This window comes from Trichomycterus rosablanca, chromosome 23, assembly GCF_030014385.1.
Source record: "Trichomycterus rosablanca isolate fTriRos1 chromosome 23, fTriRos1.hap1, whole genome shotgun sequence".
Taxonomy (NCBI): domain Eukaryota; kingdom Metazoa; phylum Chordata; class Actinopteri; order Siluriformes; family Trichomycteridae; genus Trichomycterus; species Trichomycterus rosablanca.
In genome coordinates, this window is record NC_086010.1 from 5,742,283 (window position 1) to 5,754,563 (window position 12,281).

The 12,281-nt window shown below is 42.2% G+C and overlaps 1 protein-coding gene across 1 annotated transcript in view; it reads right to left on the minus strand.

The window, feature by feature from the left end:
* Nucleotides 1-5,575: 5,575 nt before the first annotated feature.
* The window catches only part of arhgap33 (Rho GTPase activating protein 33), a 38,549-nt gene continuing 31,843 nt past the window's right edge, over nucleotides 5,576-12,281 (minus strand). The window contains exons 18-23 of the mRNA XM_062985646.1: nucleotides 11,982-12,118; nucleotides 11,752-11,826; nucleotides 10,661-11,403; nucleotides 9,360-9,540; nucleotides 8,488-8,840; nucleotides 5,576-8,274 (exon numbers count right to left, since the gene is read on the minus strand). Of these exons, the coding sequence (XP_062841716.1) occupies nucleotides 5,980-8,274; nucleotides 8,488-8,840; nucleotides 9,360-9,540; nucleotides 10,661-11,403; nucleotides 11,752-11,826; nucleotides 11,982-12,118 (3,784 nt within the window). The 3' untranslated portion in view covers nucleotides 5,576-5,979. The remainder of the gene's footprint in view (nucleotides 8,275-8,487; nucleotides 8,841-9,359; nucleotides 9,541-10,660; nucleotides 11,404-11,751; nucleotides 11,827-11,981; nucleotides 12,119-12,281) is intronic.

Sequence of the window (12,281 nt, forward strand, 5' to 3'; positions counted from 1 at the left end):
GTACCAGGTGATGTGTATTTGTGTCTGTGGTGTGTAACAGGCATTGTACCATAGTGATACCATTACACCCTGCGCAAGCAAAACACCTACATCCACTTAGAAATTGATTTCTGAATACACCTATTCTGAGTCACGCTGGCATGTATGAGGGTGTGGAACCAGTTTTACAGGATTTTCCCTGCGGGAGAAAAAGATTATAGTTATAGCTGACAAGAGGAAAAAAAACACCCATTTACGTGTAGCTCCAGAGGACAGTCAGTGTGGTGACACAAACTAGAACTGGCAAAACTAAATCTGTCTACGTACCAAGGAAATGCTATACATTAAAGGCATCTTAAATCTGCCTGGCAAAGCTAACAAACAGGCAAATTGTGAACATCATTGTGTTTTTGTTTAGGTTTCATTCTCTGAATAATAATGACACCATAAAATTCTAGAAGCTTTAAAAACATTTCTGCTTCATGTGTCATTAGTTCAGCACAACAGGAACAAACAGACTGTACAATTTCCAAGAAACTTTTTATAAAGAACGCAGGCATGTGCCAAAACTTAATGTCAGTCAGGTTCCACCCAGTAAATTAGGCCTGTGTATTTTAATACCTTTGCTAGTTACTAGTCAGTAATTAGTGTTTAAGGTAATTACAGTTATGTAAAAAGTGCTTGAAGCCGATATAAATGTATTACAAAGGTCACAATACAGATCTGGACAAAAATAAGGAGACCAATCCAAAGAAAAAAAAAAGGGTTCTTAATTTATTCTGGCGTTACTGTCAAAGTGACACAGTAAGCGTCAGACTGTTTCCATTCTTAAGACTCCAATGCAAGTGGTTTAAAAGAGCAAGGTCAAGCTACAGACTGGCAGAGAGTGAAAACGATGCTCCGCTGACCAGGATAACCACCAACCACCAATTCAAATGACAATCAACAAACACAGAATGACATCAAGTTACCAAGTAATCGGGGTGAACTGTGCGCTAAGAACAGTTCGAAACAAGCTCCAGGGTGCAGAGCTGAAACTGTGCCAAGGTTTTTATTTATTAGGATTTTAACGTCATGTTTTACATACTTTGATTACATTCATGACAGGACAGGTAGTTACTCGTTACACAAGATTCATCAGTTCACAAGTTTAATATCAAACAGTCATGGACTGTGTCCTGAGGAAACCAGAGCTCCCGGAGGAAACCCACACAGACACGGGAAGAGCATGCGAACTCCACACAGAAAGAACCCGGACCGCCCCATCTGGGGATCGAATCCCGGACCTTCTTGCTGTGAGGCGACTTTATCAATGAGAGGCAAAAAGAGCCAGTTTTTGGTCTTGGTATCAAAGTTGAACTTTTTAATTATAAAATTCCAACAACAATAAATACATGTAATGAATGTACTGTATAGGATACTACAACCTTTTAAAACATTTTGAACCTGACCGACCACATCTGTGTTTTATAAATAAAATTGATTGGAATTTTGTATTTAATATTAACCCAGATCATTTGCTAACCTTTAGTTACAATCATGCCACCCTATATCTAGATTAGATACTAACTGCCTTCTTTCTCTAAACACAAACGAGGATTCCCATCATTAAGCATCTAAGAACATCAAAAATGGTAGCAGGGAAAATGCTTGTACCCGTCAAGTTGCTGTAAGTAAAAAAGTGCTTAAATCAAAGTATACATATTACCATGACAGCATCTTTTGTACTGTCCAAATAACAGTTACCATGTTCCACACTGAAGGTCTGTCAGTAAATATCAGCTTTATTTTATTTTTGACTGATTAAAATGGGGCGGCACGGTGGCTAAGTGGGTAGCACTGTCGCCTCACAGCAAGAAGGTCCTGGGTTCGAACCCCAGGTGGGCCGTCCGGGTCCTTTCTGTGTGGAGTTTGCATGTTCTCCCCGTGCCTGTGTGGGTTTCCTCCGGTTTCTTCCCACAGTCCAAAGACATGCAAGTGAGGTGAATTGAAGATACTAAATTGTCCACGACTGTGTTCGATATAACCTTGTGTAATGAGTGACTACCGTTTCCTGTCATGAATGTAACGTAACCAAAGTGTAAAACATGACTTTAAAATCCTAATAAACAAACAAAACACTGATTAAAATGTATTTAATTTAAGCTTGAAATGTAGCCAAGACCTTTCCCTGTGAGACAACTGGCTTTCCCCCCATTCTGTTGCTCATCCAAGCTTCATCTACTAAGCATCTTCCAAGCTTTATCTACCAAGCTTCATCCAAGCTTCATCTACTAAGCACCATCCAAGCTTTATCTACCAAGCTTCATTCAAGCTTCATCTACTAAGGTTCAGGTGATTAATTCCAATTAAATAATTGTTTGATACCATTTTGATATTATTATATTTGATCTTATATGATATTATCTTATATGGTTCACCCTCCACCAGGCTTTACAGGTAAAATGAGGTTTTGATGTCATTGTGCTTTAAGTCTTATCTAATCTACTTGCTCTTGGTGTGATCTTAGCAAAATGCCCATTCCCAAAAAGAGTAGCAGTGTTCTTTAAAACCAACTGTAGCCTTTTCCAGCTTTATGACTCTCCAAGGTACTCTCAAGTTTGTTTTCATGAAGAGACTTATCTGAAGAACAGAGACTTTGTTTGACTTTCTATAGGGCAGGAAACCCAAACAACCCACTGTTGGAGTGTCGTTGGAGAAGACGTTAGCCAAGAGGTTTAATAATCCAGCCAAAAAAAAGAATGTTTTCTATAAATCATAAAGTCATTGGTTCAGTCATGAGGTTGTCTTATACAGTTATATCTCAGAATGTCAGACAGCATTTGGGTAATAAAAGCAACATTAGACTGCTTGTATTTGCCACCAGGTTTTTTATTAACACATTGGTAAATATTACAAAATAGGATGAGTTGCCTTTCGCAAAGTGCTACAAGGCAAAAAAGACCATTGAACAGGATGTTTAGTTGTAAAGCACATAAACCATCCATGCATACACATACAGGTCTATTGAAAAACATACATAGTACCATCTAAAAATGGTTATCATGTTGTAGGAAATATAAAGACTTCCCTTGTACTTCATCACTGCATAGTTATGGATAAAAAAGATGAAGAGCTTCTACTCATTCTCTCCCAGACATACCTTGTACTAACCTTTGTACCTTCAGAAATTCTCAAAACAGTTGTTTACTACAGAGCAGCAAACAAAAATAAATGTGCAAACTATTTAGAATAGTAGGGCCAGCCACTACGCAATTCAAGGCTCACGTATCTTTATTAACACTGATGCAAGTGGTAATGTTTCAGCCCCAACACGTCACCAAACAAGTGTTCAGGGAACAGCAATGGTTGCTATGAAGCCTTCTAGTGGTATCATTTCAGCTCTATCCCCAAACAATGTGCATCTGTTTTAAAAATCAGTCCTCGTTTAGAACTGAACCACATCCCAAACTTATCACGCCCAACCTATTAATTCGACGTCTTTTAGGTGTGCTTGAATTTTAGAGTCAGGTGTGGTTAGAACTAGCTTTTAGAGGAAGGGTTGATCACCTAAAGCTTTCCTGCCCTAAGGATTTGTCACATTGTCATAGTGCATCACAATTTCAGTCTATGATGTAGCGTTCAGCTGCCTCACCCTGTTTCTGCTGATCTACAATGGGCTAGACCTTAGTTACTAGAACTATGTGCCTGAATTAGTATTCATTGTTCACAGGGTTCATGTTTAGTGTTAAAAGTAAATTCTAGAACAAAAATTGGGCATCTCTAATGTAGTGTAAATAGTGTTGTGGAGGTTTGCCCTGGGTAATGAAACTGAGCTTGGACTATTACTCTATTTCCTCAACAACTGCCCATTAAATTCTTGGGGACACTTAGCTGCTAATGAACTACTTTAACTGAACATTCAAAACAGAAATACTCAAAGTACAATACATAGCCAAATACAATATATGTGCACAGCCGGTCAAAGGTTTGTTAATCATCCTATTTCAAAACCATGGCCATGAATAGAGGAAGGTATTCCATAAGATTGTGTCTGTGGGAATTTGTAACCATTCAGTTTAACTGCAGTTGTCAGGTCACACACTAATGTCAGACCACTTCCAGTCCATGTATACACTTTCCAAAACACATTACAGCATTTTATGTATTTATTAATAAAATATATATCCAAATAAAATAAATAAGGAAAAAATATTTAATTAGATATAAATGCTGATGTTTAAATTGTGACATTTAAGTTTGTTCTCTTTACCCAGGGGTGTCCGAACTTTTGAATAAGACTGTATCTGCTTTAAATGTAAATTGTGATTTTTTTTTACATCTCTGTGATGCCGTTACCTGCTTAAAATTGAAAAGGCTGAAGACCAGAATTACTGTAAGAGAAACAGAACCAAACATGTCAATATTTATGGCATCAGCTCAGTGGCTAATACTGCTGCACACTCTTTGTTTAAACTTAATACTAAAGCTCGATTGCATTTAGGTTGGGAGACTGGGAGGGACTGGGTAATTACAGGACACAGTATCACATGTACACATATTTATAGCATTAAATCAGCCAGTGTTACAATGTTCACCATTCAAAAAGGCGAAGTGTTCCCAAACATTTGATGGACAGTGTAGAAAGAAATGCGGGGGATGGAGTAAACGTACCTTCTGTAGGTGTTATTTTTAGATGCTGTGTTTAGAACAGTCTAGCATCTAGTTGTTAGAACAGAATCCCACATTCTGTACTCAGGGTCAAATGTGCAGTAACTTACCTAAATAAGGGCACATGCAAGTATAGGTGCGCACACACACACACACAGACAGACTTTACACCTTATGTACGTGGCAGTGTTTTATTTCACATTGGTTTTGAAGCCAGTACACAAATGAGACGAACACATTCACACCAGGGCTGTGACTAGTAATCACAGTAACCACATTATCAATTACTGGAGCAGCACATTAACCAGATCATTGTATTTTTGTCTGATATAACAGGTAACAGGTTATTTTTACCACGTACACAGTACAATACAAGGACATCGAACCATGACACTAGCCTTTATACCCCTGGAAAGGTTTTATACAAGGATATTTACACTATGCACCAATTCACAATGGGTGCAGCCAAAAACACCTCGACTTGATAATTAGTATCAAGTATTGCTGTCCTACACTGGCTGTCATTTATTACAAAAATCTGAAATGATTTAATTAAATTAATTTGTTTTAAATAAGCATACTGCATGTTCTGTTTCACCCAGTAAATATTGATTGATCGTTATTACACAGCATCAACCAAAACCAGCACATCAATGGTTTTAAAAAATTGAATGAAATTACTATAACCAATGGATTCGTGGTGTTATGGTTACTGTGAGAGCCCTCTCACTCTCTCTCTTTCACTCACACACACAAAAAATCAATGAATTAAAACAGAATAAGAATCCTATTTGTTACAATTCTTAAAATAAAGTAAAAATCTTAACATGCTTTCTTTGCAATGGAGTTAAATTAGGTAAAAAAATTAAAAAGCCATAAAAATTAAAATTTCAGACTGCTACAAAGAAAAAAATACTGAAGAACATTTCAAAACAAGCCAGCAGCATAAGATTAACGTGAACTAATAAAAAAGAAAAAAAATACTAAGCTTATTTCTCTGTACAGCTCTTTTTTATTTAACTGAAAGTACTCTTAAAGTAACTTCAACTGAAAAAAGTACCTTAAGAAGATAAACACCACTATGCATATACCTGATACTCCCTTCAGAGGACAGCAGCCATACAACTCTCTAACGCCCTCTGCTGGACAACACAGTGTCTTCTGGAATGTTTGCATTATCTAAGCCACTTTATGGTTCACATCTTTGATTCTCTTTACCTTCATGCCAGACCCTTCCTGTCCATCTTTCCTTTCTTTACTTTCAAGGTCCAGTAATGAACAGCAGTGGGGATATAACATTTCTCCCACCCTCAGTCTGAGTCATTATAACCCTTGCTATTCGTTTGTGCTTTAACAATAACTGCGGGTTTGGCCCTCAGTGTGAATGGTCCAGTTGGGTCCTGACAGACTGCCCTGGCGATTCAAGTCACTCTGGTTGTGAAGACTTGGAGGTCGAAGAGCAGGATCCATAATCACATCCCTCCGTGGTGCATTGGGATATGGAGGAAGCACGGGACCTGTCTGGTATGGGTACTGGTTATGTGGAGATACTGCTGTTTGGGTATATCCTCTTGGTGCGTTAAATGCTAAATTTGAGAAGGCCATCAAGGATGTTGTAGATGAAGGAGGTGTGTCTGAGTGTGTCTGGGAACTTGGAGTTGGATCCTGACAGTGAGGTCTTTGGGCGTAGGGGTTAGAAGCTGTACTTTCTGCTTGGGAAGTTGGGATTAAATCTTGGCTTCGGTGGAACTTTAGGACTTGGCTACCACTTGGCATGACGTCAAAAGCTTGTCTGTATTGAGCACTGGATGAACGACGCATGGGATCCTGTCGCTGGAAAGCTTCTGAGGCTTCCTGTGGCAAACCCTGGCCTTTGAAATGACCATGAGAGGCTCCTTGGTTGTATATGTTGTAGGCGGGAGGTGGGCGTTGCTGCTGTTGGCTGGGGTAAGGGTTAGGGGGATACTCAACATGAGGCGAGGAAAATGGACTAGACAATGTGGCCACACCCTGGCCTTCTTTTTCATCCTCTGCTAGCTTCTCGATCAACAGCGAAGCAATGTCCTTCGCGGTCAATGCCTGGCTAGGATCTGAGCTAGAACTTTGAGGGTCTGAGTGGCTGCGGAAGTGTGCAGATGGTGTGGGCATCTCCAGTGCTCTTGAATCTGAGGTACTATCATTTTGTACTAAGCTTTTAAAATGAGTTGTGGGACCCTCATGATCAAGAGCTTGATTTGAAGACTGCTCATCTACCGTAGAAAGCTCAGGAGGGGGTGTAAGAGGTTCTGGAACCTGTTGGACATCTCCATCCAGATCTGTTGTCAGCCAAGTCTTGGCATTCATTACTTGAGGTCTAATGAAGGGGTAGTTCACATAGATTGGTTCATCTTTAGAAGTTGTTTTCTGTGTTTCTATTGGTGAGGCCTGCGGCGACTTTGACAGAGGAGGTTGATAATGGCTCGGTGGCACCTCCTCCTGCCCAAAACCTTGCCGATAACACACCTTCCCATTTTCAAAGTAAGGGTGAAGCTGGGAGGCAGAAATGTTGGAAGAAGGTGAGCGTAGGGGGTAGTGGTGGCTTCGCTGGTGAACAGACAAGGGCACCAACCCCACAGACGAGCTTGATCCAGTGGCAGCAGGGATTGGGTGCAGTTCACTGTGTGTCAGCCTGACTGAAGAGGAGGTCTGACGCTGCAGCCGAGGATGGCCACGGGGGCCCGGCGGATCGTTACGAGGGTGATGGTGAGAACGAGAATGAGAAAAAGAGTGAGAGTGAGCTCCTGCCCAAGCACGAGGGGCCTCAGAAGACCAAAGCTGAGAAGCCTTAGTGGATCCTTGTACATGTGAATAGGGTGGAGGATGGCCCCTGTACTGAGGTCTATGATTGGCTGGGTCCAAAAGCCTTAAGTGGCCATCCAGATCAGGCCTCATGTTCTGGTAGCTATGCTGGAGGTAGCTAGGTGGGTGTTCAGGGATAGTGATCTCATAGTATAAGTTCTCCATATTGGAGGGGTCATCAGAAGATGAGAATGCCGGTTGAACTTGGACCTGCTGTTGTACAGCCTGTGTGGCCTGACTGGCTATTCTAGCTGCATGAAAGCGAGACAAAGCATCTGATGTGCTGCTAATGCGTTCAGAATAAGCCCTTGAAAGTGGAGTGTTGACATGAGAAGGCCCCACCATGCGTCGAATACGGCCAGCGTCCAAGGAGCGGCGCATTAAGTCATGTCGGTCAGGCTTGGAGAGTGGAGCCTTTTGCTGTGGGAGATCCACCAGCTTTGGGGGCATGTTTGGGTGTGTGGGCTGGAAAGCCTGTACCTGTGCCAAGGGGGAACTCTCTGACCTCGAGTGCAGGAGCTGGCAGTGAGCTTGGTTAGAAGACATGGACTGAGAGGCTGGCTTCTGTTGCTGAAGGTGTGGAGCTGAGAACTGGCGGCCATAGGCTGGGGGCTTTCTCTGTGGGGGAACTTCACTGTTGGATAATGGGTTGGGTTTTGGGGGCTGTTTTGGGGGCGGAGAAAGTGTTTCCTTGTTTTTGTAAATAGGGCTCTGGATTTGCTCCCCTGATGAGCTGCTGGCAGACAATTCAGTGTTAGATGTTCCAGAATCAGAAGCTGATGTGTCGGAGGAGAGCGTACCAGTGTCCTGAAAGGCAGAGAAACAACACAACTCTGAAATAAAGCAGCAGGATGCAAGGTCAAAGAAAAAGTACAAAAGCTAATGCGTAGATGCTACAACTGAAGGTGGCCATGAGGGCCTGCAGGATTGTAAGGTTTGGCCTTCAAGGAGACAAAAAGAAAAAAAAATACTCTGTATAGAAAATGCTTTACTTTGATGTGTACAGATAGAAAAGCAGACCTGGCCTGGAGGTGATCTTGGCTCCTGCTCCTGTGCTGCATCTGTAGGCTTTCCAGCAGCGCTAGCCTCACCCTCGCCTTCGGTCTTCCACACTGACAGGGGGCGCACAGTGGAGTAGAGCGGCTCAGCATCTGAGGACAGCAAAGCCCCTGCGTCTGCAGATAAGGATCGCTGGAAATGGGCGCCCGAGTTAGGTGGACTTTGCCGGGGGCGGTAGGGAGGAGATGCACCCTGCCGAAGAGCTTTGTTAGCACTCTCAGTAAGTGCCAGGGCCATAAGACGTGCTGGGTTTTTAGGGGGGGGAGGAGGAGGCTTCTGGGATGGCAGTGGAGCACCACTGGGACCAATAATGCCTGGGAGAACAGAAAGTTACAAAGATATAGAGTGGCAGTTAGGGGTGCACTGATTTAAACTGACAGTAAGCCTTTTATAATCCAGTCTTCATAATTTCCCATAAGTAAAATAAATTAACAAGTTAATAATAGGCGTTAAATATGAATGCTAAGAATTTTAACTGTTTTAAAGTAAAGATTGCTAGTCAACAGGGAAGATACTGTACATTGTTTTACATTGAACATGTTTGTTTGACAGTCATGTCACAAAAATTATATTTGAATGAGAACACTGCCATCTGCTGGTAAAGCAATATAATTGCTTAGTATATATCCCTATCTGCAGAAGACCAGGTTCTACTCAATAACAGTTTACACGACAATTTACTACAAGCTTAAACTCGTGAAGTTTTACCTTGTGGATCAAATATACATTTCCTTTCATGCCTTCACATAAATCATTACATTTATTATTCCTACACATCTAAAAAATACATTGCTGAAATGTAAGACATGCTAGACTGGGGCAAAAATACTTACTTGGGCCTCTGATCTTGCCTTCGGGTCCCAGTTTGCTGTTCAGCTCCTGTTGGCAGCTCTCTGTGAGCTGGAAATCACAAGATCTCAGTAGCATGGATATCATTTGGGGTGGTTGGGCAGGTCCACCACCAGGAGTCCCTGGCTGCAATTCACCAGCTCGTCCACCAATCATTTCCAGCACCTGAAAGGTTATTATTTTTTTTATTATTTATGCTTATTTTTGGTAAATATTAAGCCTTAATTATTCTACTGGCACTCTGGACATGGTTAACATATAGCTTCTTTTTTTGCACAGTAAAGTTTTAAGTGGCATTTGTGCATGTAACTTGTGCTTGACAAAGGTTTGCCAAAGTAATCCCTTGCCCATGTGGTCATATCAGCTATTGCTGAGTGGCGGTTCTTGATGCAGTGCCGTCTGAGGGATCGAAGATCACGGGCATTCAGCTTAAGCTTGCGCCCTTGGCCTTTACGCCAAGTAGAGTAAGAAAGTAGAGTTGGCTTTCTTATTTAAAAATACCTACATAGTTCCTTGATTGACTATCTGAAGTTCAACACACAATAAATCTCGAACCAACTGGGGAAAAATAGTTGACCTTAAATGGACTCATAAAAAAGTCCAAGGGCAGTTTTGTATAAGCTTTTGTCTTTAGAATCAGTGACATTCAAATCCTAATTTCATCTCAAGTTGATAGAAATTATTAATATCAATGATTAAACTGAATTAAAAACTGGATAAAATAACATGGAAAGATGAGTGTGCAAGAATTTTCACCAGACAGCTAAGGATTCCCTTAAATCGTCTCGATACCATGCTGCCTACTTCACTAGATGCCATAAATATACAGCTCAACAAAATGAGAATATAGGTTAATGTTTCATCTGAGACACAAAACATATGGCTGTACAACAAGAAGCAAGCGTTTAGCTTACACATTTTGCCAGCTGTTTTGTCAAAGAACGAGAGTGGATTTATTATGTTTCGTGGTGTGTGGAAGCCAGTGATACAAGTACTCGTAAGACCACAGTGTATTCCTAAAATGTGGATGTAGAGAGGTTATCAGCTACAAATCAATCACTTATGTGAAGTCAAGAGACCATGCCACAACTTAAAGAACATTATAGAATCTAATACACCAACACCACAGTCAGTTTTAGTCAGCTAAAATATACTGTATATGAACTGTGATTCCAGGATTTGTAGGACCATATAATTCCTAAAAACCAAAAATGGATGTGCAGAAATTCTGGTGAACACATGCACACCACAGAATGAACAAACAAATATCTGTGAGTGAATTCACCTTGGCAGGTACGCTGATGGCTATGGGGTCAGATATGTCCAGTGGAGGCGACTTTGGTGCTTTAGGTGAAAGGGCGTGTACCACTTTTTTGGTGAATGAGCGCCTTTCCTGTGGAGGCTGAGCAGAGGGAGCAGAGACTGCAGGAGCAGGCGGCTGGTTGTGGGAGGGACTAACGCTTGACTCTGCAGGCTGATTGCTGCTGGAGGTTGGGTTATTAGCAGCTTGAGGTCTGTGCTGACACAACACCTGCTGCACTGGGGCGGCTGCTGCTAGAATGAGACTCCTGCGTGCTGCAACCTCTGACTGGTTGAGTACTGAGTCCGGGTCTTCCGTAATCGAGCGCTGACTTCCAGAACGGGCGTGGCCTTGGCGACGGTAGGGAGGAGGCGTGGCTGGAGGTGGAGACTCTCTGCCTCCAGGGACGACGGCGCAACTGCTTCCGATTCCAATTGGCCCCTCATCTGGAAAGGTAGGGCTAAAGTCAGGCACGTCCTCGGCCATCCAGGATGAAGCAGAGTCCTGAGAGAAATCAGGCAGCACGTAGACGTCCTCTTCATCACCTTCGTCATCATCCTCTTCTGTGCCGTCTCGGGCCTGGTCAGGAAGCAAGCTGTCGTAAGAGCGGCTGGGTGTGATCTGAGATGGAGTCGGCTGAAGTATGAGCTGAGGGTCCATGGAAGCGGCCAGGGAGAGACCATCACTGCTAGAGCGGGGCCTTCGCAAGCGCTGTAGCTTCCCCTGACCTGAAAGTAAAAAACAACATGACACACAGTCCTGTACCAGCAGGGCTTGTATTCGGTTATATGCCAAGTCTGTCGTAACATCCTGTGCATAAATTTATGACTATCCCAGACTGGCTGTATTTAGATGAAGGTATAGTAATCCACTAAATGGCCAAAAGTAAGTGGACATGTGGCCATGAGTTTTTTAGACAGTACATTAGTACATTCAAGAACTATAGGCATTAGGCGAGAAAGCCGTATCCTGTCCGGAGAGAAACGCTATGCCCAGTGCAATTTATCCTTCACTAGTGCAACCCATCATCCTCCCTCTTTAATTCCTTTTAGTCAGTTAATAAGCCTTGTTCATACCTGCACCGCTGTGTTGGGAAGACAGTGACTCCTCACTCTTGGCTGACCTCAGGGTAACACTGTCCACCCTACAACCTATAACACGACACAGGTGCAAATAAATATTTCACTATAATTTCATTTACAACACAACTGGATGCTAAAATGATTGCTAACAATGTTTAAACATTAATTTCATTTTTCACTGTTAATATACTGTATGTATGATGTTTAATTGCACTTGAAATTACCTGCGTGAGAGGTGGAGGGTTGAAACAGTGAAGTAATCCGGCTGGGCTTGCGGCGGCCTGCAACTGCCGGCTTCCCGATAGCAAAGAAGGTCTTCCAGCTCCCTCCAGTTGCCTTCCGCATCTTCTGGCCTATTTTTCTACGGTGCAAAAAGAACTCTCAGATATATCTTATTTAATTTTTTATTTTTACTTCATCCTGGTCAGTGCCTGGCAGGTCTGGTTGCACCAGGAAACTAGGCACAAAGCAGGAACACACTGGACAGAGAATAGTTCCATCACAGGGCTTTAGCCATAGCACAA